The sequence below is a fragment of the Balearica regulorum genome, chromosome 2, assembly GCF_011004875.1.
Source record: "Balearica regulorum gibbericeps isolate bBalReg1 chromosome 2, bBalReg1.pri, whole genome shotgun sequence".
Lineage (NCBI taxonomy): Eukaryota > Metazoa > Chordata > Aves > Gruiformes > Gruidae > Balearica > Balearica regulorum.
In genome coordinates this window covers 92,413,786-92,440,504 of record NC_046185.1, presented here as the reverse complement: position 1 = coordinate 92,440,504, position 26,719 = coordinate 92,413,786, and the positions used below count along the sequence as shown (strand labels likewise).

The window sequence follows — 26,719 nt, the reverse complement described above, 5'->3', positions numbered from 1 at the left end:
GATACTGTTTGTTGTATTGGAGAGCCAAAACAGTAGAATATGTAAAATTGGATATCAAGCAAAGGTGTAATACAAAGCAGTTATGTGTACACAAATGTTTTACTTTAAACCAGTGTAATTAGCAATTCTACTGGGTTACCCTGCTCTTATCTGTGTGACTTAGATTAAACCGCATTGATAAATTTCCTTTGTGATCATTATATGTCTTTTCTGCTATATTTATTGTTCATTAGTAATGGCCTCTGCCTACTAGTATGACACATGCAGAGTAAGCCAGTTACCAGCATGCAGTCAACCTATACAGAAAAAACATCAGTATAAAGAATAGAAGTCCATATTTTGAACTAGAATTACATTTCTGTGCATATATTCACTTCGAATCTGACTGGTACGTATGCCGTACCAGTTTCAAGAGTGATATATGTGCCTCTTTTTTCACACATTTTGTTTTTAAGTGCGTGCAGTTTTTGTGCCTGGAATATCCATCTTATTTTCTTGCTTCAGAAATGTGTTAGACACTACTGCATTTAGTTATGTGCTTAAGAAATGTTTCTGCTATGTAGCTGAAATTGATGTTTTCTATGTTTTAGGTAAATGAATAGGAGAAGAAAAAAAGCCAGACAACAGTTACCGGTACTAAAAGCTACAAAGATTGGCCAAAAATACAGGAAAATGAAGAAAGGGTACCCAAACTGTGTAGACACTCTTTGTGGTATATTCCAGATGCTGCAAGATCCTGTTTAGTAAGAGAGAGCGGAGTTTCAAAGGGGACCAAATTGGCCAAAGAAGAGGTGCTCTTGGTTTTGCTGTGCCAGATGGAAATAGTGAAAGGAAATAGTGAATTGCTGCAAGCAGAATGGTAGAAACAAAGTTTCACAGCATCATGCCTGACTTGTTGACCTCAAGTGATTGACCTCTGACAAATGGTCATAAAAAGTCTTTTGATAAAACCAGTCATTTTCCTCAGCTGTACTGGTGGTCATTTTGACCTTTTTTGAAGCCATCTTTCATCCCCGTCTTGCTCAGCATGGATGTGAGGTTGCATCCTCCTGCCTGTTTGATTGTCGTACTCCCATGCCTGTACTCTGTAAATGGTCCACTCTGAGTGGACCATTTTGACATTTCTTGAAGATCAGTTCTCTTTCAGTTACATCTAGTAAAAAGCAGCACAATCAGTGCTAGACCAAGTCCAATTAGAGATTTTTACTCTGCAGGAAATCCCATTCAGCTATGTCCCCCAGGAAGAAAATGAGACCAAGTATCACATCTGTTGCAACAGAACTCTAAAAGATTGGACTATAAATAAAATTTTAAAAGGGATTTTCTTGTGCCTGTTACTGATGGCAAAATAAAACCTTTAGAAATATGAATGCATTTGCATTTCAGTTCTAAAACAGGGATTTTTAATAGGTCCTTGTCTTGAATACTAACACTATGCTAGCACTGTAAACTTTCTTGTCTTTATTATTGTGTGCTGTGTCTGCCATTTCTGCTTGTCATGAGGTCAGTCTACCACAGAGGTGCTAGGGATTACTTTATGAAGCTGAGATTTGCAGTGGTAGAAAAAAGCCCCATCTTTCATGGTAGGATAAACTGAAAGCATGTTACCCTACTGTTTTTTCACAGGCGTGGAATCACTAGGTGACAAGCAGTCCGTGCTCACAATGTGTTTGTATTGACACTTATCGCAGCAGTTTCCTATACAGACTTCTTTGTTTTTCAAAGTCCTGGAACCTTTCAAGGGGGAGTTTATAGACCTGAAGGTACAAATTTTAATGATACAGAACAAACCCAGGGCTTCTTGAAAGCAGTTATTTGGAAATGCAGTCATGTAGCACCTATTACTTGGCTACCTTGGAGTATTTTAGAAAGGTGATTAAATAGCATTTTCCCCAGTATGGAAGAGTAAAATGGAACTGTCTTTCAAAAGCATTAAGCCCCTCTTTGTGGCAGTCAGGAGAGAAAGGACAATACTTAGGAGAGCCCTTGCTGAGAGGAGCATTGGAACACCATGACCTGTTGATGGCATAGGAGCTTCTCTGCCCTAGATCTTTCCCCCATCCAAGCCTGTTGCCCACCAGCGTGTCACCTCCAGGAGCTTCCAGGCCTTCTGAAACAACAACAACAAGCATGGTTAGCACATTGCACTAGAAATTCAAATTCCCAGGACTGCCTCCCTTGCTGTATCAGTGTGGCATCCCAGCCTAACAGGGGGAAATAATTGTGTAACCATGGAAACGAAAAGACTTGCAACTTTTCATAGCTTCCAGCACTGGCAGATGCACCTTCCAGATTTCAAAGGCCATTAACAAGTGTGAGGAGTGAAAGTAACCGCAGGGGATGGGGCCCACATCTGTTGATCTGATTTGTCATCTGGGTAGATTTGCTGCTTGCCAGGGGTGCACATTCGGGACATTTTAGAGAGGCTACTGAGGCTCATCTGTCCCTCCCCCTGCTGCACTTCCATTCAGGCACAAATGATACTGCCAGGAGTGACCAAGGAAGTATGAAGCATGACTACAGGGCTCTGGGGGAAGTGGTCAAGGGCATGGGGGCCCAGGTGGTGCTCTCCTCAATCCTGCTGGTGAGGTGGATGGGCCTGAGGAGGACTTGACAGATCTTGTGGGTTAACAATTCATTGCACTGCTGTTGTCGGCAGCAAGGATTCAGTTTCTATGGCCATGGGACCTCTCTGAGGCTCACCAGCTGCTTGGAAGAGAAGATATCCACCTGACTGAACAGGGAAAAGTATCTTTGTCAACAGGCTGGTCAACCTGCTAAGCAGAGCTTTAAACTAGAAAGGGATGGGGGAATGAGTGATTCCTCAACAAAAAAAGGGGGTTGCGAATGTGGGAGGCACGCCAAGGGCCTGGAATGGTGGGAACAAGAGGGACATAGTAATCAACAAAACAGCTAAAGTGGAATCCCTTCAAGCATAGGCATGTATGAAGTGTCTGCAGAAGAGCCTTAAGGGAAAACCTCTCAACCCTTTACAGGGGAATCAGGACACTTCAGTGCCTCTTTGAAATGCCAGTGCAGGCAGCATGGGTGCAAAAAGGAGCAGTTGGAAGTTTGTGTGTGATTACAGGGCTGTCACCTCATTGGGCTCATGGAGATATGGTGGTTACGTGACTTGAGCGCTGCAGTGGAGGGATACAGGCTTTTCAGGAAGGACAGGATGGGAAGGCAAGGAGAGGGAGTTGCCCTTTGTGTTAGAGAGCAGCTGGAATGCACAGGGCTCTGCCTTGGCACAGGTGGGGAGCTGGTCAAGAGCTTATGGGTCAAGATTAGTGGGCAGGGCAACACAGGTGCTGTTGTAGTGGGTATCTGCTATAGACTTCTTGATTAAGAAGTAGATGAGGCCTTCTTCAAACTGAAAGAAGCCAGGTTTTTATGGGGGACCACCGTGATCTCTGCTGGAAGAACAATACATTAGAGCTCAAGAAATCTAGGGGATTTCTAGATCACACTGATGACAACTTCCTGGCACAAGAGATTGAGGAGCAAACAAGGAATGATGCTCTGCTAGACCTGATACTAAGAAACAAGGAAGAACTGGTCATGGATGTCAAAGTCATAAGCAGCCTTGGCTGCAACGACCATGAGATAACGGAGCTCAGGACCCTAAGAAGAAGGAGCAGGGCAAAAAGCAGGACTACTGCCCTGGATTTCAGGACATCTTCAGAGACATGCTTGGAAGAATTCCATGGGATGTGGCCCTAGAGAGGAGTCCAGGAGAGCTGGTTGATATTCAAGAATCATCCCCTGCAAGCTCAAGAATGGTCCATTCTACAAGTAGAAAGTCCAGCAAATGTGGTGGGAGGCCTGCATGGATGAACAAGGAGTTCCTAACTTAAACTCAGACATAAAAAAGGAGGTGTATAAGATATGGAAACAGGGGAGGTGACCCAGAAGGAGTTTGGAGTTACTGTCTGATCTTGCAGAGATAGGGTTAGGAAAGTCAAGGTCGACCTGGCAAGGGATGTGAAGAGCAGCAGGAAAACAGTCTACAAGTACAAGATAAAAAGGCTAGGGAAAACATGGGCCCACTGCTGGACAGTGCAGAGGAAACACTGACAAAGGACATGGAAAAGGCTGAGGTACTTAATGCCTTCTGTACCTCAGTCTTTACTGGTAAGTCCACTCTTCAGGAATGCCTGAGACTGCAGCGAAAAGTCTGGAAAGGAGAAGACTTACTCTTGGCAGAAGAAGACCAGGGTCAGGAGCATTAAAACAAGTAGAACATACATAAGTTCACGGGGCCTGATGACTTGTACCCACAGGTGCTGAGGGAGCTGGCTGATACCGTTGCAAGGCTTCTCTCAATTATCTTTGTAAGGCCATGATGACTGGAAAAAGTTCCTGAAGACTGAAAGAGCGTAAATATCACAACTGACTTCAAAAGATTCAGGGATCTAGAGGCTTGTCAGCCTGACCTCAGTCCCTGGGAAGATAATGGAAGAAATCCTCATGGAAACCATTTCCAAATACATGAAGGACAAGAAGTTGATCGAGAGTAGTCAGCATGGATTTATGAAGGGGAAATCATGCTTAACCAACCTGAGAGCCTTCTACAATGAGTTAACTAGCTTGATGGATGAGGGGAGAACAGTGGTTGTTGTTTATCTTGACTTTCGTACAACTTTTGCCACTGTCTCCCATAACATCCTCATGGAGAAGCTGACAAAGTATGAGTTAGATAAATGAACGCAGCCAGGCCCACAGGGTTGTGATCAGTGGCACAAAGTCCAGGTGGAGTCAAATCACTAGTGGTGTACCTCAGAGGTAAATACATTTTCATTAATGACCAAGATGCTGGGACAAAGTGCACCCTCAGCAGGTTGCAGACAATAGAAAACTGGGAGGAGTAACTGATACACCAGAGGGTTGTGCTGCCATTCAGAAGGGCGTGGACACAGTGGAGAATTGGGAGGAGAGCAATCTTGTGAAGTTCAACAAGGGGAAATGCAAAGCTCTGCATCTGGAGAGGAATAACCCTAGGCATCAGTACACGCTGGGGACTGACTGGCTGGAAAGCAGCTCTACAGAGAAGGACCTTGGGGTCCTGATGGACAATAAGCTGACCATGAGCCAGCAGTGCACCCTCACAGCAAAGAAGACCAACAGCATTGTGGGCTGCATGAGGATGAGTGTTGCCAGCAGGTCGAGGGAGGTCCCTCTCTGCTCAGCCCTGATGAGACCATGGCTGAAGTGCTGTGTCCAGTTCTGGGCTGTTCAGCATAAGGAAGATATGATTTTCCATATTTTCCCCCTGAACAGAGCCACAAAGATGACTAAGGGAGTGGAGCATCTTTCATATGAGGAGAGGCTGAGACACTTGGCACTTACAGCCTGGAGAAAAGAAAGCTCAGGGGGATGTTATCTATGTGCATAAATACCTTATGGGATGTAATGAAGAAGAAGGAACCAGACTTTTCTCAGTGAGAGGACAAGAGACAATGGGCACAGATTAAAAACGTGAAATGCAATCTGAACACATGAAAACACTTTTTTACTGTGAGGATGGTCAAACACTGGCACAGGTTGCCTGGAGAGGTTGTGTAGTGTCCATTGGTGGAGACAGATATTCAAAACCCAACTGGGCAGCCTGGGCAATCTGCACTAGCTGACCTTGCTTGTGCAGGGTGTTGGACCAGATGATCTCAAGTGGTCACTTCTAGCCTGAACAATTCTGTGATTCTGTAAGGCTTAGCCTGACTTGAGACCCAGACACTGGTTACCATGAAAATAGTACAGTGAGGCACAAATGAAGCAGCTTCCAATGTTCTTGCAGTAGCTGAGCTCTAAAGAATGTTTCTCCCTGGGTGGGTTCCTTTCCTTCTCTTTCACCCTTTTCACCTGCATCCCAAGTATGTCTTATACTGGAAGGTGTGCTCTTTGGCATCATCTCCCAAGCAAAGCTGAGACTAGGAGTAGCTTGGTACCAAAACCAGCCTGTTTGACCCTTTGCACCTCTCACCAGCTGGCAGACACCATGCTGTAGTTCCTCAGAGAGCCTCAGAAGTATTGCTTTGTAGAGCCCTGCAGGGTGGTATGGGTGAGGGAATGCATAAAATTAGCATGGGAAGACCTTTCATTTGGTTTGGCATGGAACTCTTCCCACTTCTTTGGGCAACTTTTACTCTTACATGAAGTAACTGTTTAAACTGGGTATACACAATTTAGGAGTTCCCAGTAATTACTTATTGTTGAATATACACAGCAGAGAGAGAGGATTAACATGCTACAAGGCTAAGAATTAATATGCTTACCACCCTGATGAGTCTTTGCTGGTGACCAGGCATCACTCAAGTGGAGGAGAGCTGGTCTTTGTTGCTCCCTAGAAGAGGCTGAGCCTCAATGTTGCTAGTTGTTATCTTCCACTTGTTCTTTTTTTTTTTTTTTAAATTGAGATTTTATACCTCCTCATGTGTTTCTCCTCCTGAAGCCTCGCTATGCTGACCATTCCATCCTGACAATAACTTCTCTGTCTGTGTTTTTACTTTTCTTATTTTGCATGGCCTTCACTTGTGTGCTTTATCCACACCTAAACAACAAACTTCGTAGTAAAGCTGAGTCAATAATACACAACTGGACTGCACCAGCATAGGTCCTGGATGACAGAGAGCTGACCCCTGAGCTGAGGATTACAGGCAAGGGAGGGCACTGATGTTAGAAGCAGCACTTTGTACAGGGAAGAAGATGCAGGTGTACTTTGTTGGGTGGAGATGCATCTCCAAATAGAATACCTTTTGCGGAGGTGGAGTGAGTTGTAATTATAGGTGGAATTTTGCTGAGACTAAATGTTTTTACAGTACCTCCCTCCTGCATTCAAATCTTCTTGCCTTAGATAATGTTCTCGGACGTGGTTACCAAGTACCACAACGGCTACAAAATTTTATGCTTTCATGGCCACAGGAAAGCTGCTGTCCTCCAAAGCCAGCGGAGGGAACTGATGTTGCCAGTGCAGCATCACTTGTTCACTGTCGTACGTGGGCAAAAAGGATGTTTGGAAGCTGCTCTTCTGGCTATAGACTCTAGTCGGACTTTTTATTTTTAGTGTGTTGTGACAGGAAAATAAGCCTCCTGAACAGGTCCGGGGTGGGGGGGCAATAGTGGTAAAAATAAGCAGTGGTAAAAATAGGAAACTGAATGCTTGAAAAGTTAAAATGCCTTGACACAGTTAGCAAACAATTGCTCATCACAGAGTTTAATTTGATTTGGTAAATGTTTAGTAAATTCCTGGGATAACATGCTGAATAATAGTGGTTTTGGGGCTGTTTGAAGTCTAGTGGAAATAAGACACTAAGTGTGTCAGCTCTGTCAATCGGGATGATGAGGTGGTTGATTTGGAACGGCAAGAATGGAAACGTGCTCCAACCGTGCACCTTACATGATGCTCTAAGAGAACCAGGTAAATCAGTGTCTCGAAGAACACAAACGCAGCTCCAAGTTCATTTATTGGATTAAATGCAGATCATGGTAAAATTATGAAGTAAAGCATCAGTCAAAATCTCACTGGTGTTTCTGTCGATACCATGACTATCTCTGCTGAGATTAGTCAGAAGTTAAATTACATAATTCATCATAAATCATTACATAAATCATGCATTGATCAATGATACAGGTAGCAAGGAAACTGTGCACATATTAGCCAGGAAACAGATATAATTACAGTCAATTAAAAAGAGGAAGCAGATTTGAAATCTGGAGGTTTAAAATGCCTTATCAATAAGAGGTTGCAAGAAGCATGTTGCTCATAGTTTTCTTAGCATTTTTGCTGATTGGAACTCTCAGCAACCTTAACCTACAAAGTTTAGAAAAATGAGGAAAAAAATGCAAGGTGATTAGAAGTCATCTATGAAATGTTAAGGGCTGGACCATTTTCCCTTGCTGCTTTGTTTTTTCATGAAGCTGCAAGGGTAGGAGAGAATGAATGTGATGTGTCGGTATACATGTGGTGAGACAGGGGAAGGTGAGGGGCTTTTTGAGATTATTCTGGGTTTGTATTAAATTTTGTTAATTTCCAATAGTCTTTAAATTTGAAATGAACATAAGGAAACTGCATTGTAATGCAAATGCAGGTTTCCCAGTAAGGAAAAGAGAGCATATAGATTTCTACAAGTTTGTTTGTGGGTTTGGTTTTTTTCTTTCAGGGATTTTTTTCCTCTCTGGGAGATGCAAGAGGATGAACTGCATTTCCCTTGAAGTCAGCACTTGGCATGGGGCTAAATGATGGCTTGTGTGCAGAGAGCTTTTATGGCCCCACCTTACTCTCGAACAACAAAGCCAGAAGAGCAGGTATAATGCAAGGGAGCAAAGTTTTCTGTGGATGGCTGTCTCATTAGGAGAATGGAAATTATCAGGGATGATCTTTGAGGCACAGGGTGGTCTCTGGGTGCTGCCTTACTTGGCCGAGGGAGAAAAAGAAAACTTTCAGTATGTATGGCTACATGTCTTAAGGTTGAGCTTTTAACACTGCAATTCACATTTTTCATTGAACGGTGAACCTTGGGTGCTGTCTGAGAGCAAGTAATAACTTAATCTATGGGAGAGCAGAATCTGCCGAAAAAGAGGATAGTATTGGATACATTGTGTCTGATGAAGAAGTAGAAAGGGTGGTCAACCGTAAATTTCAGAACATGGCCAATAGGTGGACTTGTCATTGGTATAATTGCAGTAGCAGCAGCTGCCTCAGTGCCTTTCTCATCAACTGCAACAAAAGACTTGTGCAAAATTTTGGAGATCACCACTTTACCCTTCTCAGCCATTCCGCTGAAATCAGCATTGCTACTGAAGGCAGTGTGCATTCCCATGTTGAACAGATTATCACTGAGTTCAAATGTCTCCCTCATTGTGAATTTAGGCAGGCACAGATCCACAAGAGTTCCCGTCATCTTCTTGGAATCAGTCCATTCGGACAGCTTCTCATACGTCAGTTCTCTTTCCAGCTATTGTTTAAGAAAGGGAATGAATTTGATGTTTGCAAGGAAAACCCAATTAATTAACTATGAATTAATCAGTTTTATAGAAATTTAATGAATTAATTTTTTAAATGGCAAATGTAACATTTAGCTGAAAGCATGAAATAGAAATTGGTTTTACTGATTATCAGAAGGAGAGTGTGCAACAAACATTTGAGTCTTAATGCTGCAGGGTTTTGAGCACCACCTCCGCCAAATTCATTGCAAAAGAAAGACGGAGCACTCAACACCTGCAGCTGTTATCCTCTGAGGTAGTTTCTTCCTCTTTTTTAATTCAGTCTTGATGTGAAGAAAATTGGTGGGAGATTGCCAGCTGTGTGGCAGGTGTTTTGCTCCAGTTCCACAGAAACCAGAGTAGACATTGTACATATCTCCTTGGCAATTTTAAACCAAACCGCTTCTAGCAAAATCTTTCCCTTCCATTCTGTGTCCTGTGCCCTATGTCACCAAGGTTCAGCTCAAATCAAATGGAAGAGAGCAATGAATGGTATTCTGGACATGATAGACACCAAGAACTTAACAATCTTACAATTGTAGTAATTACAGTGTCAGGTCTCATTATTGTAGCAAATGCAGTCTCACCAAAATCCTAGTTTTTCAGACAGCAAACGAATGGCGGGGGGGAGGACGGGAGGACGGGACAAACAGAATGAGAACAAGTTGGTGAATAAACTTCCAGGCCATGGAGAGAGGTGTCTGTTACTGCAGGAAGAGGCTGTGACTACCTGTGCAGTACTCCCCCTCCTGAATGTGCAGTGAAGGGAGATTTAACCCTTACAGACCATGTAGGATTGGGTGTCACTCATGGGGCTGTTGAAGAGCTAAGCATCTGATTATGCACAGTGTTGACTGTCTTCAGTCCTTACCAGACTAAGGGCACTCACTGTGGAGGAACTTTCTTGGGATTAGGTAGATATTAAAGGAAATTAATTCAGCTAGTGGAGGAGATCAAACAGCATGTCCTCAGAGGGGGAGGCAGAGTTACCAGTTCTTTTTTTTAATGACTGGGTGGTGATACAACATGGTTGTAGCATACTTTTTTACCTGTTCGAGACCCGTGGTGCTGTCTTTGATGTCATCGGGAAGGAGGATGAACATACTGAGTTCACGTTTCAGATACGGCAACTCAATAACTTTGAAATTCATTGTTTCCATGATGAGAACTGGAAATGTACTTCTCATGCACATCATCTTCACAGGCTTGCTCTTGTTCTGTAAAGTATTTATAAGTTAGAAATCATTCCTTGAAAGGAAAGATGACAATGACTCAGTGCAGTGGAGGGAGAGGAATCTTTTGTAGGCAGTTTTTATACAGCGATTTGTCGTTCATTTTCCAAAGTTTTTTTTTGACAGGACAATATTGCTTATCTTGGTGTTTGTCCAAGAGCATTTTGTTGGGGGCTGAACTGACTGATTTTTCTCTCCTCCCCAGAACACGCGCAGTGTACGGCCTTACACTTCTATGGCAGAAAACCAGCTATGGTTTTAGAGGATGAGTGTTGTGTAGTTTTTCTGTGATCTCCTCTCTCTGGCAATAAAAAATGACTAGCTGATTGCTCTTTATGTCACAACCCTTATCAAAGGTAAAACTAATATCTTAGCAAAAGGTCTCATGATGAGAGGAGTTCCTGGCAAGCGATTACCTTTGCAGGAGTCTGTAACCTCTCTCGACATCTATGTCCCTTCATTCTGGGAAGCAGCCAATGTGCAAGTGCTAATCAGAAGTTACAGCTGGTGGAAATTGCTCAGAGCTCTTGTCTTTTGATGTGAATTTATTGACATCTCTGCTGGAAACATGACATTAACGTTTCTTCTAGACTTGCCCAAGCACGCACCCATTCAGGGTACCCAGTCGCAGCTGTATTTGAGCAGGTATGTTTGTGCCTAGGTAGGCTGCACAGCACAGAGTCCTGGGTACTGTACTCACCCATGACATGGCACGTAGTTCCTGCCCACAAAACTTGGACTCTCAAAATCATGTTTTTGCAGTCTAGCCCTTTTAGCACTGTTTTGCAAAAAGGTCTTGAGTTTCTCCACTGCTTTTGGAAACAGTAGCTGTTATGTGGAACTCACTAACATTTACCTGAGCAGCATCTTAATGTTGCAGTGAGCTGAGCCCTGACACATTTTGCTGTAACCGGTTTTTCACAGACAGTTTAGTTACCACAGGGATACCTAAAAGACTTACGAAATGGAAATATTTCAGCAGTAGCTGTTGTCAGCCAGCCGTAAGAAGGGTACCAGAGGAGCTTACCTTGCTCAGTCGGAAGGGTTGCACATGTGTATTTGCTGCGTGAAATTTCTCCTCCCATTCTGCCTTGAAGTAAATGGCATTTACCAGGATCATCTTAGTGGACCTTGACACATGTGCTGAACTCAGAAGATCCTTGATTTTGCCTTTTGGAATAAAAAGAGTCAGGTTTTATTCCAGTGTAGCACAGTGAGGAGATGTTTTGATTGTTTTTTCTCTCAGTTCAACTCAATGAAAAAGTCCATGCACAGTGCCCTACACCCTAAAATACTCCCCTGACATAAATCAGTCTGTTTACAGTTTCCAAAGCTGTTGGCTGCCTGGTTGTCCTGGCTAGCTGAAAGGGATTGACTCCTTCCCCAGAAAAATGTCCCAGCTTCACGGCAAGCAGCTGGAAATAGAAAGTCATATAGTGCCTCGCCAGCTGTTTACACCAGGTGAAAGGATGCCAGCACCTCTGGCCAGTGCAGGGTGGTACAGCCAGGTAGGCATCCCCACCCGTCTTGGAGCACACTGGTAGGCAGAGGTGGTTTTCCCCTCTGTCTGCTCTGCCTGTGGTGCGTGGGTGCAGCGCCGGGGCAGCAGTTATGCTTGAGGACCAGCTGATGCAGAGCACAGCAGAGTTGATTGGATTCTCCCCAAGGAGCTCACTGAGGTCTGGATCAGGTATTTGAAGCTGCTTAAGTGCTGCTCTTTCTCTGTAAGCTCAGCTTACCTTCAGTTTGTTTTTCAACCCAAGCGTTGATTTCCTGTCTGGATTGTTCTGGTGCTGTCTTAAAGTCAACCTGCACTGGCTCTGCTTTGTAATAGTTCTTACTGAGCTGTATGTATCTCTGAAAAATAGAAAAAAAATAAAATTCTATACTATAGTGGATTTTTCAGTCCCAAAGGGAAGTAGTTAGCTCTTGGACTTATTGATAACTTCTTGGGCATAGAGGACTGCAGAATCTTGCTTGTTATTCTCTCTTGGACTGTGAGTCAACAGTTAAGAAATAATCAAAGGACAGAAAATTTTCATCTTTTGTTCCCACTTTTATTTAGAGAAGTGAGGAAGGCTGTGCACATCCCATGGATATGCTTATTTTAATGTCTTGTTTACAACTGTATATATTGGGTGTTCCAATAATAAAGCCATATTGCATGTAAAGGAATCCCTATGCTACAGTCAAAGGGCAATGCATCTTTAAGTACTGTGAGCAGACCAACTGGTATTTTCCAGTTAAGTTTATCACTGGAATCCAGGGCTCTTCATTTGCAGTATTCACGGTCAGCTTCAAACCTGTTCTATTAATGGCAAGTAATTAAAATAAGAAATATTTTTTTGCACGTTTTCTTACTTCTCTCTGAGATTTAACTTACAGGCAGTAATGAGAAGGTTTTTTCCAGATAGATGCGGTTGGCACTTTTCAGCGAGTAGGTGCTTCTCGGTTTGTTGATGGCAATCAGGACCTCTTTGAAGCCAGAATGGATGTCTTCAGCTTGCTTGTGCTCAGGATCCTTGGAAAGAGAAGCCATAGATTCAGCAATTGCATTTTTGCATGAAGTTTTCAAAACATGCTAAGTGATGTATGTGGGAGAGGGATTTGGGTTCCTCTCTCTTACTTTTTATTTTTCCAAGTTTACCATCACTGCAATTTGCAGGACTCTGTTTATGACTGGATTAACTGATTTGCCATGTAGCAAACCTTCCAGACTATCCCAGTGACTTGTCCTTCCATGACTCCGAGAGTCTGAGTGAGTGAAAGGAACTTAACTTGAACCTGTTGTGAATTATGTTGGGTTTTGTGCTTTAAAGAGGGGTGAAGACAAGAAATATTGGACTCCTAGAGCTGTATCTGGACATTTTGATTCTGGAGAATCTTTATCTTAGTAAATAAATACCAATTTTCTTCTCTTTGGTCTCCCCCGAGAAGGTCTGGCCACAGAGGAAGAGTCTTCCGCTCCTGCTGTTTGAGTGAAATGAAGAGCCTGCAAGCAGAGTTTCCAAGGGTAAGAAATAGACATGAAGGAACTGATGTGACTTAAAGACAAGTGCACATCAAATGGTGGTCTTTTTTTGCTCCGCATGATAACTCACTGTGCTATCTCCTGCTTAGGTGACTAATCAAAGGGATGCTGAAGCTGTGGTATATGTAAATCCCACAGAGTGACAAGAAGTAGCACTGTCCCCCTCCCAAAGCATCAATGCAGTGCTCCTGTCTGCACGCTGTGAGGCTGAACTCCCTTCCACAGCTCTTGCTCTCAGCAATAACAACCTGTTTGTGCAAACTCAAATGGTTCTCCCCATGATAATGGTACAAAGGCATCTGAACGGGAGTGCGGTGACCCAGAGAGGACTGGGCAGCGTTGAGCACCACAGCTCCCCTTGAGGCCTTGAGCCAGCAAGTGTGGCCATGCAGCATTAGAGCATGGATTGGATTGGGGCATGTGGAGTTATGAAAGCCCTCCCTATTTTTCTGCTGGATTGTCAGGCAGTTGTTTAGAAAAGTGTAAATCAAGATAGAGAGATGCATCCTGGCCAGGGGAGAGTGGGAGGGTGCTGGGATCTGCAAGCCTTCTGCCCATTAGGTCTGAGCTACTGGTGTCAGCTGTTTGCATCTCAAAGGGAATATCCCATTTGTGGCAGAATCATAGAATCACAGGATAAATTAGAAGGTGTAGAATAATTTAGAAGAAATTATTCTTCTAAATTATTCACAGGTTCACTCTGTGCTTAGCGTGTGATACACACAGGCCATTTACTCTTAGTGGAGAAGTGAAAGACCTGCTATGAAATGAATACAATTTGCCATTCACTTGTGACATCCTCTGGTCTGCCTCAGCTCCTTGTCATTGTGGTGACAAGTGTTTCTATTTAACACTAAATTTTGCAGCCAGTACAGGAGCTAGGTATTGTACGGGTTGTATGCTTCATAGAACAACCTACCGCTGCCATCTCTGTCGCTGTATTGCCTTTTGCACCTAGGTATATCAGAGCCAGAGCAGATGATATACTCCAAGGGGAAAAGAAAATGTTTTTGCTCTTGTTGCTCTCATTCATCTTGTTAAAAAGATCAACTGTAAACTTGCCAATTGATGTTGACACCAGTTCCATTGCTGCAACCTGAAAAGAGGCAACAGACAGAATTGTACTATTTGAATGTTTAAAATTATGTATGCAGTGCATGTTAGTGGGAAATGTTACATGCACAACACAATGCATTGGCCACTAAGACTAATAGCTTAGTTGTATTTTATCTTCCACACAGATACTGTTTGCTACCTCTTAGGTGCAAGTTTTTTTGTTATTCAGGTAATATTTTCCTATAATTCAAAATATGTCCTCTTTTATAAAGTTGCAGTTTTCTTTGCGTTTCTTTCTGCATTTGGTTTTCACAAATGTGCAGAATTGTAAGCTGTGGGTTTGGGTTTTTTTTCCTTTTCATCCTTAACTAATGATTTATTGAAGTAATGTTCCCAGGAGAATTTAAAGGAAGTTTTAGAACATAGGTTCACAACATGCCTGAGTTTCCCACCATTTCATTTTGGATTTGTATAGCATTGAGAATTGAGAAAGTATTTAGGCATAATTCTTAGGCTCATGTGCTTTTCCTGACCAGCCACCCATTCTGAGTAGTATCATGAATGGCAAAGCTGTTATTTGCTTTTCAATTGACGGAGTTTTATTCATAATTTTGAGCTACCACCCCTTCTGTGTGTTCCAGCAATTTTTTTTTCCCCAGACACTGGCAGATTCCTCAAGGTTACAAGTATTCCAGACTTTAAGATATCTGCCCAGTAGTACCTGCCTCATGTTGTTTTCCAGTCAAGAGACCAGAAGATGGTGGTGGTGGTGGTGGTTGTTGTTATTATTATTATTATTATTATTATTATTACTAAGATGTATATCTATGGAATGCAGCTGCAGAAATTGTAGGGCAATCTCTATAGTCTACAGGTATTGTGTGTTTGGTTGCCAAACTGCTACAGTTCTTCTGGCAGTCAATATACTGTCCATACCAAATCTGTACTACAAAGTGATTGCCTTTCCTTGGAGAACATGACCAAGAAAGCATCAGGATGGAGATTTCTCTATTTTCTGCAAATGAATACTCTTCTGAGTCCCTGCCCTGATCATGCGCAGTGCTGTGCCTTTGCAGAATGAAAATGGCCTGTTTGTAACCTCAAGTATGGGAATCCTTTGTCAAACTGAAGATTTTAATTAATAAGACAGTTACTGCCCTAAGAAAACTTTCTTTCTTGTGATCAAGTCTGCCCTGAATTAGTAATTTTCCTTAGCCTCACAGATTTTTCTCTAAGGGATGACATATAGAAAAACATGAGGCAAGAATAACACACTATAACACTGGTATATTTTAATTTACCTATACAGTCATGCAAGCCACAGATCAGTTTTTAAAAGCATCAGAAAAGTTACTTAAATTGGTTTAAATATTTACCTTTGATCCTGTGAGAGAGAAGATTTAAGTCTTGTCCTCAGTCAGGTTCTGTGTTTGTGTGTTAAGCAATGAAAAAATTTAGAAATATAGTACTGCTTGCACCTCCCTTTCCTTCTCCCCTGCCTCCAGGCTGTTTCCGCCTACCCAAAGCTCCTTCCTACCAAGTCCCCAAAAGGTCTTATGCAATATTGTCCTCCTTGTTGACCTTGCCACTTATTAGTTTTGGACATTTGAAAAGGACAATAGGTATTATCCCTGGAAGTGTTTAAGACCAGGTTGGATGAGGCTTTGGGCAACGTGGTCTAGTGGAGGGTGTCCCTGCCCACAGCAGGGGGGTTGCAACCAGATGATCTTTGAGGTCCCTTCCAACCCAAACCATTCTATGTTTCTATGATTCTATAATTATAGTCTCATCTCTATCTATTGTTACACCACAGTAGTCTACAGACAGGATAGCAGAACAGTTCACCAATTCCAATGGTCTTCTGGTGTTGCGGAGAGAACTGGTCTGTTATTTAAAATAAATGACTCTCATAAAAAAGTTACAAAACTAAAATGCTTGTTTTCAGTTTCCGGATATAAGCAGATATTGTGGGCTTGATTCTCCTTTCTGGCTTTGTGTAGCTGTGACTCCTGGGTTTTCAACGAGATACGTGAGCATAAAAGGCCAAGAGCTTAGTGACTGAATTAGGCTCTCGGAGTCCAGCTTCAGAGTGAAGATCATTAGGATTATAGGGACAGGCAAAGCCATGAAGGACCATTCAGGGTGAGGGATAGACACTCCACTGGTTGTGTTGGTCAAGAAATCTCATTGCAACCATGGCTGGGGAAAATTGGAGAGAAACACTGCAAAACACTGAGTCACTGCACACCATTTGCATATAGTGAAGGAGGGCAAAACTGAAAGAACACCATTGGGTGGGCTCTAGCAAGGATGAAGTGAAAAAATGCAACGGGGACAAACATGGCACAATAGTTGTCACTCTGCAGTCCCAGAAGAGAGCCGGGGTGCTGTTGGAGGATGGAAGAAGGAGAAGGTGGGGGCAATTACTGTAAGAGCCTGGGGGACAAGGGAAGGGGAATGGAGGAAGGGAAGGAAACTACTGTGTGCTAAGCATTTTACTGCAAGCCTAATTACTGCAACAGTGTGGGTCAAGTCTTCTAAAAAGTGGCAGAAATCAGTGTTGCGCAAGGTAATGAAGAAATGCCAGAAATTAAACAAGTGTTGGGTTTAGTATGATGAGTAAGTCATCAAGAAATCAGGTTAGGAGAAAGGTCAGCTGAATGGTTAGGTGATGGGAAAGTCCAAGCCAGGAGACTCCAAGTCCCAAAGAAGTATGCTGAGTGTGAGCAAACTAGCTCCCTTTGCTAGTCGAGATGCAAGGATGCCAGGGAGGATGAGAAAGGGAGGTGGCAAGGCAGAAGGCGTGTTGACAAGAGGGAGAATCACATGTGTTAATTGAAAGGGACATCGAGAGGTCAACCTCCTGCTTGGAGAAGGGCCATCAGTAGACAAGGTCGGCCACAACCCTTCCAAGGATAGAGATTCCCCAACGTTTCCAGGCAACCTTCTCCAATGCTGTGCTGCTTACCCTGGGGAAAGGTTGCTCCCTAATATGCAACTCACCTTCCAAGTTTTGTGGCGATTGCCACTTGGTAATGATCTGGTACTGCCAAAAGGACATTAACTCTGTCATCTTTGCAATCATGCTTAAAATAGTTGAAGGAGAGAGAAAAGGTGACTGACGTTTCCATTGACTTTAAAGTCCTGTGAGTGAGTTTAGATAGGTGTTGCCATCATTTTGTTCCTCCTTGGCCTCCCAGGTGTGGCTTTCCCATCTTTATTCCTGGGACACATCAGGAAGCACTGAAGGGGCTTGGCCATGGGGACATGAAGCCCCTGCGTTAGGTGAAGCAGGCCATGGCAGAATTGCACCTCAATGCACAGGGATCCTGTGTCATGTTTCACAGCTGAGTCAGTCAGAAGGCAGTGCTGTTGAGGTTGTACAGGGATACGATAAAGCACTTGCTTCACAACATTTCTGCTATGCTCCTTCCTATTTGGGAAGCACAGCCAGAAGGAACCCTGGAAGCAGCTGGTCATGTGGAAGAAAATAGAAGGGGCTCAGTGATAGTCAGCAGTCTCCCCTCTGTCAGGAAAAAAGAGTCTTGCCATCCCAAGAAGAGAGAATTCTAGTAAGATGCTTGTGGTGTGTGCAAGTCCTATAAGAGACCCAGTCCTTTGCTCTCTGTTCTGAATTCAGAGAGTTAGGAGCATCCCCTGCAAATGTGCATGACTGATTAGGACATTTTCCTCCTTAGGAGAAAGAGCTGTGACAGGAGTAAATGTGTACTGGGGGATTTGCATGTAATATTCCAGAAGGCACTTAGGGAGTTAGTATTACAGGCTTGATTTTCCAATTTGATCTTGCCTCAAACCAGTGAAATAAGTGACAAAGCAAGATGAGAGTGAAGCAGTGCAGTGCAGGGCTAGCAACAGTGTTGAACATGTGAAAGGTTACAAAGGAGAAGGTTTCAAGGCACGTGTTTTATTTTCCTCCCATTCTACAGCGTTGTTCAATATTTTCCAATTGCTGTGGGACAGAGATTACAAAGTACATGTGTTAGCCCCTTTGCATGCAAGAAACAAATACCAGTATCAGGAACACAGAGGATTTTGCAGGTTTATTTCATTACCAGCTGTGCCAGGCTGCAAAATTGGTATAAAAGTGACAAGAATGTAAGTGAGGTAGCTTTCCTGGGATGACCAACTTAGCGATCTGAAACCAAATGAGATGCAGCAGCGTTCTGCAGGGAAGAGTTTTTCCTGTTTCTGTTCTTATGTACCAAAGCAAACATGTTGGGACTCAGTCTGTTCTCCATTGTGGTAGTTCTGGTTCAGAAAGTGCTGAAAAGATGCATCAATGTTGTTCTGTGCAGAGTTTGGTGCTTATAGTGTAGTGCTAACATTTTCAGGTTCTTTGGTCAGGAAAATGAACCAGAGGCTTGAATTCCAGGTTATTTTAAATATGTGCTCTCTTCTAACATTGAGAGATTTGTCAACAGTACAGGAAAATTAAGAAGTGCACAGACTATTGAGATGCTCTTCATGGTGTGTGTTTTGTTCATTATTGTTGTTGCAAGAGCCTGTTTTGTAATGGTGGAGTTTCTAGGGGGAAGAGAACCTTCCCAAGAAGAGGATACTCTTGGTTTTGTTGTGCCTGATTAAGAAGAAGAAAGGGTGATCTGCCACAAAAATAACAGTAGCACCAAGACTTCGTGATGCCAGTGCTGCTGAACTGGCAGCTGCTGCCTCTGTGCCTTCTTCATTGACTTCCAGATAACACTGGTGGTAAACTTGTGACAAAAAAAGATCACCGCTCTTTGACATTCCTGTGAAATCAGCTTCACCTTCAGTGAAGGCATCTTGTATCCCCATCCTGCTCAAAGTAGATTTGAGGTTGTATTTCTCGTCTAACGTGAACCGGGGCAGATAAACTTCCATTTTAATTTTCTCCATTAATTCTGGGCTGGTCCATGCAGACAAGTTTTCAAAAGTCAATTCTCTTTCTAGCTGCAGTTAGTAAAAAAAGAATCAGAAAATTACAGTGTGTTCAAAAACCTGTGCCCTAAGGGCTATTTCTTCTCTTTTTTTAAATAGAGAACTTTCCAAGCTGTTCTAAGAGTACCAAAAAACAGTAATGAAAGACCAATTTGGAGATCTTTTTGACTAGAAAGGAGTATATTGCCCTACAGTAGGTCAATGCAATATTTGAACTGTTCTCAGTAATTGGCAGGGAATATAGTAGGGTTAAATAGTTGTCTTCCCTACATTTTAGAATTTACTGAAAAGAGCTTTTTTTCTACAGAACACCCACTAACATAAATGAGAATTTAGTAAGTTTATTATCCAAAGGCAGGATCGGTCTCTTTACAGAAGGTGGCAGTGTCCATATATGTTAGCTCTGGTCATCCTGGAAAGTAATGGAATCTGTCCAATTTGTGCCTTTTTTTTTTTCTTTTTTTCTTTTCTTTTTTTTTTTTCAATGAAATCATACCTATCTGAATCAGTACAGACAGTGAATCTCAGCAGGACTGGCTTTCTGTCCTCATTTCTGTTCATCTGGAAGAAGAGTCAGTCTTGTGAGGTTTGGGGTACCTATTTCCAGGACTAAGCAGCATTAGGAACCACAGAAGTGCCAGGTGCCAAGAGTAAGAAATCTAGTCTGAGCTCCAAGAGGTTCAAGTTCACAGTGCTAGACCAAGTTTGGGGTTCGCTTTTCCCTGAGCCTGATCAATACTGTCCTTCCTAGAAACATGATCACAATGTGGTCTTTTACTTCAGACATGCATAAAATGTGTAAATAATGACGTTCTTGGTTTTTACATGATTTCCCAAGTTCTCAGTTACCTTTTGTAGGCCGGTAATGTCACTTGGTAGCAGGATAAACATGCTGAGGTCATTATTGACATATGGAAGCTCAAGAACATCAGTCTGGACTGATTCTACGTAGGTCGAGTTAAATTTATCACTCAGGTACATCATGGGCACTGGTTTAGTTGTATGCTGCAACAAATCAAATTAGATGTTTGCAATTTGTACTCTGACTGAACAGTAAAGGACTGAGTTAAAGTAGCACAGTGGAAGTTTATTGTGTTTACTGTACAAGCTGCCCGGTGTGTCTGAGACATCCTTATGGCTCTAAGTGGTAGGACACAGGATCTACAGAGGACCTCTGGTCTTCTGGAAAGGCGTTTGGAGGCTAGGCAAGCTATCTAAGCTGTCTCAGATGACACTTATTATAGGAAGCTCTATTCCACTCTGATTTGTCATATGTTTAAAAATGAAAATGTAAAGAACTAACCCATAAAGGTTTTGTTCAGCTCTTTGTTTTCCCTGCCTTCAGAGAATGGAAGCTTGTTTCAAGTCAGCTTCTGACAATTTTACTTGTGGCTCAGGTGGTAGTATGTGTGTGCAGTCTTTGTGCTGAAGATGTGGTGAAGAAAATATACTTTATGCATCAAGTGAAATAACTTTCATGCCAGATTTCATGTGGATTTAACAACTGACAGGAATTTCTCTCCCTCATCTTTTTCACTGCTTTTTCTACCTGCAGTCTAGGATATAGGTCAGTGTATTCCCGTACCGTATTTATTCTGAAAGGCCTTTGCCTGGTAGCTGCAGCTTCAAACTTTGTTGCCCAGTTTCCTTTGAAGTAGAGTGCATTTATCAGGACTAGCCTGGTGAGCGAATCTACGGATCCAGGAGGCATCAGATTTTGGATTTTACCTAGAGAAAATAGGAGGACATTTACACATTTGTGCAGTTTTACTGTTTTGGTGTAAGTGTTGGCATAATTTCTGCAGACATAAACTAAGGACATTGTAAGTGCTGATGTAGCATGCGTCTAGTTTGAGATTATTCACAAATCTGTGGTTACTGGGGTAGTCTTGATTTACAAAGAACAGTAAGCCACATTCCTCCCATGTTCAAATGGAGGGCATTAATTTTACTAAGGGCCTATCAGTAGATGACTACTTTAGGAAAACTGATCTGATTTACCTTTCTGAGGTGAATAGTTTACCTGCCTTGGTCCCCTTGGGTACAGAGACTTTGTTCAATGCTGAAATGGCTTCTTTTTGAATTGGGAGAGGAGAGGCTGGAGCTTACCTTCAGTCTGGTGTTCAACCCTGGCATTGATCTCTCTTCTGATTTCATCTGCTGCTCCCACAAAGTCAACTGATTGTGGCTCCGCATTGTAGTATTTCTTGGTGAACTGTAAGTATTCCTGCAGTGCAAGAGAGACACCTGTCTTATGTCTGTTGCCTGCCAATATGAATGCTAATAAATAACTACAGCCAAACAGAGAGAAAGCGTGATAAAAATTACATAGACTACAAGCACAACATTTGGTCAAAGGAACCAAGTATTTTTTAGTGGAAATACTCGATTTAAATATTCTCACCTAACTACATCTGCAAATCACTCTGAAATTAGATACACATCCCATAAAACTAAAATTTTAGTGCCCAAAGTCTTAGGAAAAGTCTCACAGAAAACTTTTATTTTAAGGATAACAACATGATTTGCAGATGTAATGAAAATATTTAAAAGTATATGGCTTACGGTATGTTGCCATAGATAGATCATAAAGGTTAAATGGCACTGCATGATCTGAATAAATGGCCTACCTACCTTACTGAAAGGCAATGAGTTTTCTCCATATAACAGGTTGACACTTTTAAGCAGGTAATTTTTAGTGGGTTGGTTGATTTCAAAGTTGAGTGCTTTAAACCCAGTATGGATATTATCTGATTTGCCAATTTCTGTCTTGGAGAAAAGAAAAAAAAGACGTTATTCATCTGTTGTGTAAAATAGTTCAGCATTTCTAATGTTTTCCTTCACGCAGCTCCAAGTAAAGTATTACTGTGCAGGTGATCTGTTGCCTGTATTGCAACACAAGAGGTGTGAGCTATTAAAAGAATAATTTGTAAGTATCAAAAGTTGCAGACGTGATACAGACACTGTGTCTCAGAATGCAAGCGTTAAGAGCCTGAACCATGTAGAACATTTAAGGGTTTGTAAGTGGAGATTGTGAAACTCAGTATATCCAGAGAATGGAAGACAAACTGTAATTGTTAAACAATGCATGAAGATTTGGCTGTCTGACTCCTTTCATTTATGAAAGTCAAGTGTGTTACATGGAAAGTTTACCCCTAAATTTCTTAGTCTTGCTCTTAATGTTAATATTTTGTGATTTTATTTTTCTTTTAATTTTGCAGTCATTGCAGTAAATCTTTTGTATCGAAGTAACAGGATTAAATGATTATGGGCTTGAACTCTCAAAGGAGTTCAAGGAAGTTAAGCTGTGAATTAGTAAACTAAAAATCCGGACCTGTGCTGTATTCATCTTGTCATTACATCAGAATCAGAGGCATGAACAGACACTTACATTTCTAAACTGTTAGAACGGTCCCTTTGCCCTACCCACAGCGCTCTGTAATTCTTACAATTCAGACAAGCATTACTCATGAGGAACAATCTCTCTCCTGTTCATGCAGTGCAAATGGGTTGTTGACATAGCCCCTAAAATAAATCTTCCCACTGTGGGATTTGGCTGTGGGATGCAGATCCAAGTTCCCATTCATCAGAACTTGCGGCTGCAGGGGCTTTGTGGGCAGACTGCAGGGAAATGGCTCACTCCCACTAAGAATAAGGATGACGGGAAAGAGCGCAGAGAGGAGCTTGACACCACCATGGCTGACTTGTCAATGAGGAAAAACAGCTTTTACTGACTCAGAGGGATTACATTTGCTTTTCTATATTATTCTGCTTTGTTAAATTACGTATACTTTGGTACAAGATGCCTGCAGTATGTCAAAGAAATATCTCAGGAATATATAATGATTTCCATTTCTCTAAAATTATTTGCAAGCAACTGGTCTACCTTGGGAAATTCCAACAGGTCACTTTATCTTGTTAACTATTCAACTGAAATGGAGACTAATTTCTGAAGCATATCAAGCATAGGTAGCCTGGAAAAATTAATGTTCTGGGTTTTGTTGTCTGGATGCTACAATCAAATGGGCAGCTCTGTTCTTGTGATTAGCTCTCTGACGTAGAACCGTGCCTGTTCAAAGAACATGTTGTTGCTAAATAGGTAGCTATTGAACGGTAATAATTTGAGAAAGAAATCTCTCCTCAAAGCTAAAGGAAAAAGATCAAGAGATCTATCGACAGAGAATGATAACATTATATTTTAAATTTTGCAAATTTGAGGTTAGTTTTTGCAATTCTGCCTAAAAAGGGGAAGCATGTAATAAGTATTGCATTAGGTGAAGGTATCAGAGGATGCTTTACCAATTCATTGTGTACACTACATCTGAGGAAGGCAAAGTGCAAATGTGGAAGGAAAATACCAGCAAGAGAAGATGTGACCATGCCCATAGCTTGATCACTAGACTTGGTGAGATAATACCTTCTGGAAACAAGCACGTCGATTTGATAGATGCTCTTCCGTTCTGGAATAGACTTGCATTTTTATGGTTGTGGTGACATTTCTGGCTCCTTCAGCTTTGTTAAAGTGTAGTACCTGTAGTGGAAAAAGCAATAATAAATGCAATGATAGAAAATTTACTGTTTCAGTAAAATCTTTCAGTGATGGGACTGGTGATGAAGTGAGTCAAACTCAGATTTTATTCTTCCATCCGGTTCTGACTGAATATGAAATCTTTGATTAGTTCTTGAGGCCCATGTGTAAAAAATGGCTTGCACACACTAAGGTCTGGGCTGCACGGGAAAACTGTCGTGTACCTGGCCTTTCTAAAGGAATCTGCCTGCTTTGAGTTATGCTCTGGGCTGACCACTTAATACCTGGGAAGAGCCAATTATCTCAAGATGGAGACTACCAAAGCAGAAGTCTAAATGGAATGTTGCTATGTGTTAGAAAGCATTAAAATGGTGTGGGGAGTTTCATGCCTTAAATCCTTTGCTCTGAGCATGTGCACCTTACCCAGGGTAAAAAGTGGTGCATCCAACCTGGGAACATTTTTCAAAAGAGCTATATGCCTTTTTTTTGTTGTTTTATCTTCTTCCTAACAGAAGATCACTCCCGTCTTTGTTACCCTCCTGGTCCTCTTTTGTCCTGTAAATCAGGAGTTAGATCATTGCCTTAGCAGGTAGGACAACTCCTGCCTTAGATGCAAACTCACAAGCCTCACCTTGTACAATAGGAGCTAGGTAACTGCACTGGGGCAATTCTCACTGCCACCTGCTGAAGCTATGAACTTCACCCAAATACGACTTAGGGATTTCAGTAAGTGATTTTTGCCTGTAAAATATGTACCCCAAAGAAAGGGTTGTAGTCTCACCGTGTTTCTTCTCTGATCTTGTGGATGTGGATTTATGTTTAGCAAAGGGCAAAACTTATCATAACTATAGGGGAGAGTCTTCTTGTGTGGGATCGTTTCCAAAGAGATGAGATGTGAGATGGGAATTGTCTGTGGCAGGGTAGAAAGAGAATCCAGGTCTCCCACTCCCTGATGAGTGCACAAGTTACTGAGCTTTGGGATCAAGATGACTTATTTCTGCTGGTGAGATTTAAGAGGAGACAATATGTCAGCAGTGCCACTTCTGTCATTTGCTGGGGGCCCAGTTCCAGAGGCTAGAGTAACTATTTCTTTCACCTGCGCAAGTGGAAAACTGGTCTATTCATTGCAGTGCACATCAGGGGTGAAATGGGAGCTGGCAAATATATATATATATACACACACACACGCATATATATATGTGTATGTGTAGAGTTGTGATGAGAGTAATTTTTCTGCTTACGGCTTTCCTCTGTTCCATCACAGTAAATTTCTCACATAGAGGATGTTATTCCAAGAAATCAACCTTTTCAGACAGCTACTGTTTGAAGCCCAGACTCACCTTTGCCATCTGATCTGCAGTGTTACCTTTGGCTCCCAAATAAACAGTAGCCAGGGCAGATGAAATACTCAAAGGGGAGAACAAAATATTCTTGTCGCCATCATTCTGACATTCATGTTTGAAAAAGTCAAGAGCAAACCTTGTGTTTGCTTCGTGCAAAGCTTCCATTGTTCTGAACCTGCACAGAAAGGGAGAAAAGATCCTGTTAGCAAACCACTAGTTATGACTGCTATGTGTCTGCAAGTTTCTCTTCAGTTTTGAAGTCTCTTTTGTGATTTACGGGCTTTCTAAAAGTATTTACTTACATGAAGAATGAGAAGGATTAACTGTTATAAAGTAATATAAGGTTATATAATGTCCTATATTGTCCTATGTCCTATAGGACATAGGAAAATAATGTCCTATTTCACTGATGACACTAGCTATCATTTAGATGAGGGAAAAAGCAGCCTCCAACCTTGTTTTGTATTTGTTCACCAAGACATTTATTGCACTGTCCTTTACAGCATCTTGGAGTGACAGTTGACAATGTTACTCACCAGTGCCTGGGCTAGAGGGTACTGAGAGACCGTCTCTTACAAAAACTTTTGTGCTTCAATTTGTGCACGAGGCTTTTGATGCTCATAACTGTAGTGAACAAATACTCTGGTAACAGTAACAGTCAAACCATTCCTTTAGGACAGGACAAAGTGCTTGCTTGGGCAAACACCACCCAAATTATTGCATGCTAAGCATCCTGAATTCCTTTTTTGACTTCCAAAAACATCCTGAAACTGTTTTATAGCACTAGCCCAGATCCTAGCTTCCCAGTTCTTCTGCAGGACAAGGTTTCCATATTCAGTAGACCACAAATGCTGCTATTTGTCATTTGCATTGAAAATTTAGCTGAGAGCTCTAGACTGGGAGTAGGAGCTCTTCTGGTTGGTATAGGATGGCCTTAGAATAAAGACAGTTTGTGACCTGCGTAGCTTGCAAACCAGGAGCTGACCCAATGTTTGTAAGAACTCAAGAGCACGAGAGCAAATTGGCTGACTTAAGCAAACACAGTGGTTCTTACTCTGCTATGATATATATGGTAGCCAGTGAGCTCTAGAAATTACAGAACTCCTACAATAAATTGCTCTTCCTGTATATTCTTAAGACTTCCACCTTCTAGACCATGCCTGTGCCATCTTAGTAAATTACTTTCCCAAGCATTTGTTGTTTCCAATTCAGATCCCCTCTTCCTTTTTTTCTATGCATTTATCGACAAAGCAACATCATCCAAGAATATGTGAAATAAATAATCTCTAGAAATCATTACAGTACCTTGTTTTGTGCAGGGAGGAACACTGCTGCTCTGAGTGTCTCCAAGGTTTCTGCAGCTCACATGAAGGGTAGGGTGAATTTATAGTGTGTCTGGTCAGTTCTGCAAAGATTCTTATGACTCATGACTGTGTAATTTATTATGCCCTCAAGGCCACATCCCTGTGGAAGAACTGAATCATCTCAGAGTAGGATATGAAGTGGTGGTGAGAATGATACCATACAAGAACCTTACAAAACTGACTGCAGAGGTATTTCTATAAACACACTTGTGGCAACAGGCTAGTAACAACTTGAACCCGCACTGCTT

The 26,719-nt window shown here is 42.0% G+C and overlaps 2 protein-coding genes across 2 annotated transcripts; both read right to left on the bottom strand.

Moving 5' to 3' along the window:
* Positions 1-7,442: 7,442 nt before the first annotated feature.
* LOC104637687 (heterochromatin-associated protein MENT) lies at positions 7,443-15,812 on the bottom strand. The gene is made up of 8 exons (XM_075744912.1): positions 15,675-15,812; positions 14,162-14,338; positions 13,117-13,203; positions 12,595-12,732; positions 11,951-12,068; positions 11,239-11,381; positions 10,029-10,196; positions 7,443-8,951 (listed from the first exon to the last, which is right to left on the bottom strand). The coding sequence occupies exons 2-8, from the start codon at positions 14,327-14,329 to the stop codon at positions 8,541-8,543; spliced, it is 1,233 nt and encodes a 410-aa protein (XP_075601027.1). The 5' UTR covers positions 14,330-14,338; positions 15,675-15,812; the 3' UTR covers positions 7,443-8,540.
* Positions 15,813-18,203: 2,391 nt separating this feature from the next.
* LOC104631023 (serpin B10) lies at positions 18,204-26,480 on the bottom strand. Its single transcript, XM_010304422.2, has 8 exons — positions 26,413-26,480; positions 25,105-25,282; positions 23,654-23,767; positions 21,871-22,005; positions 21,346-21,463; positions 20,822-20,964; positions 20,086-20,241; positions 18,204-19,248 (listed from the first exon to the last, which is right to left on the bottom strand). The coding sequence occupies exons 2-8, from the start codon at positions 25,270-25,272 to the stop codon at positions 18,844-18,846; spliced, it is 1,239 nt and encodes a 412-aa protein (XP_010302724.1). The 5' UTR covers positions 25,273-25,282; positions 26,413-26,480; the 3' UTR covers positions 18,204-18,843.
* Between the last annotated feature and the right edge of the window lie 239 nt (positions 26,481-26,719).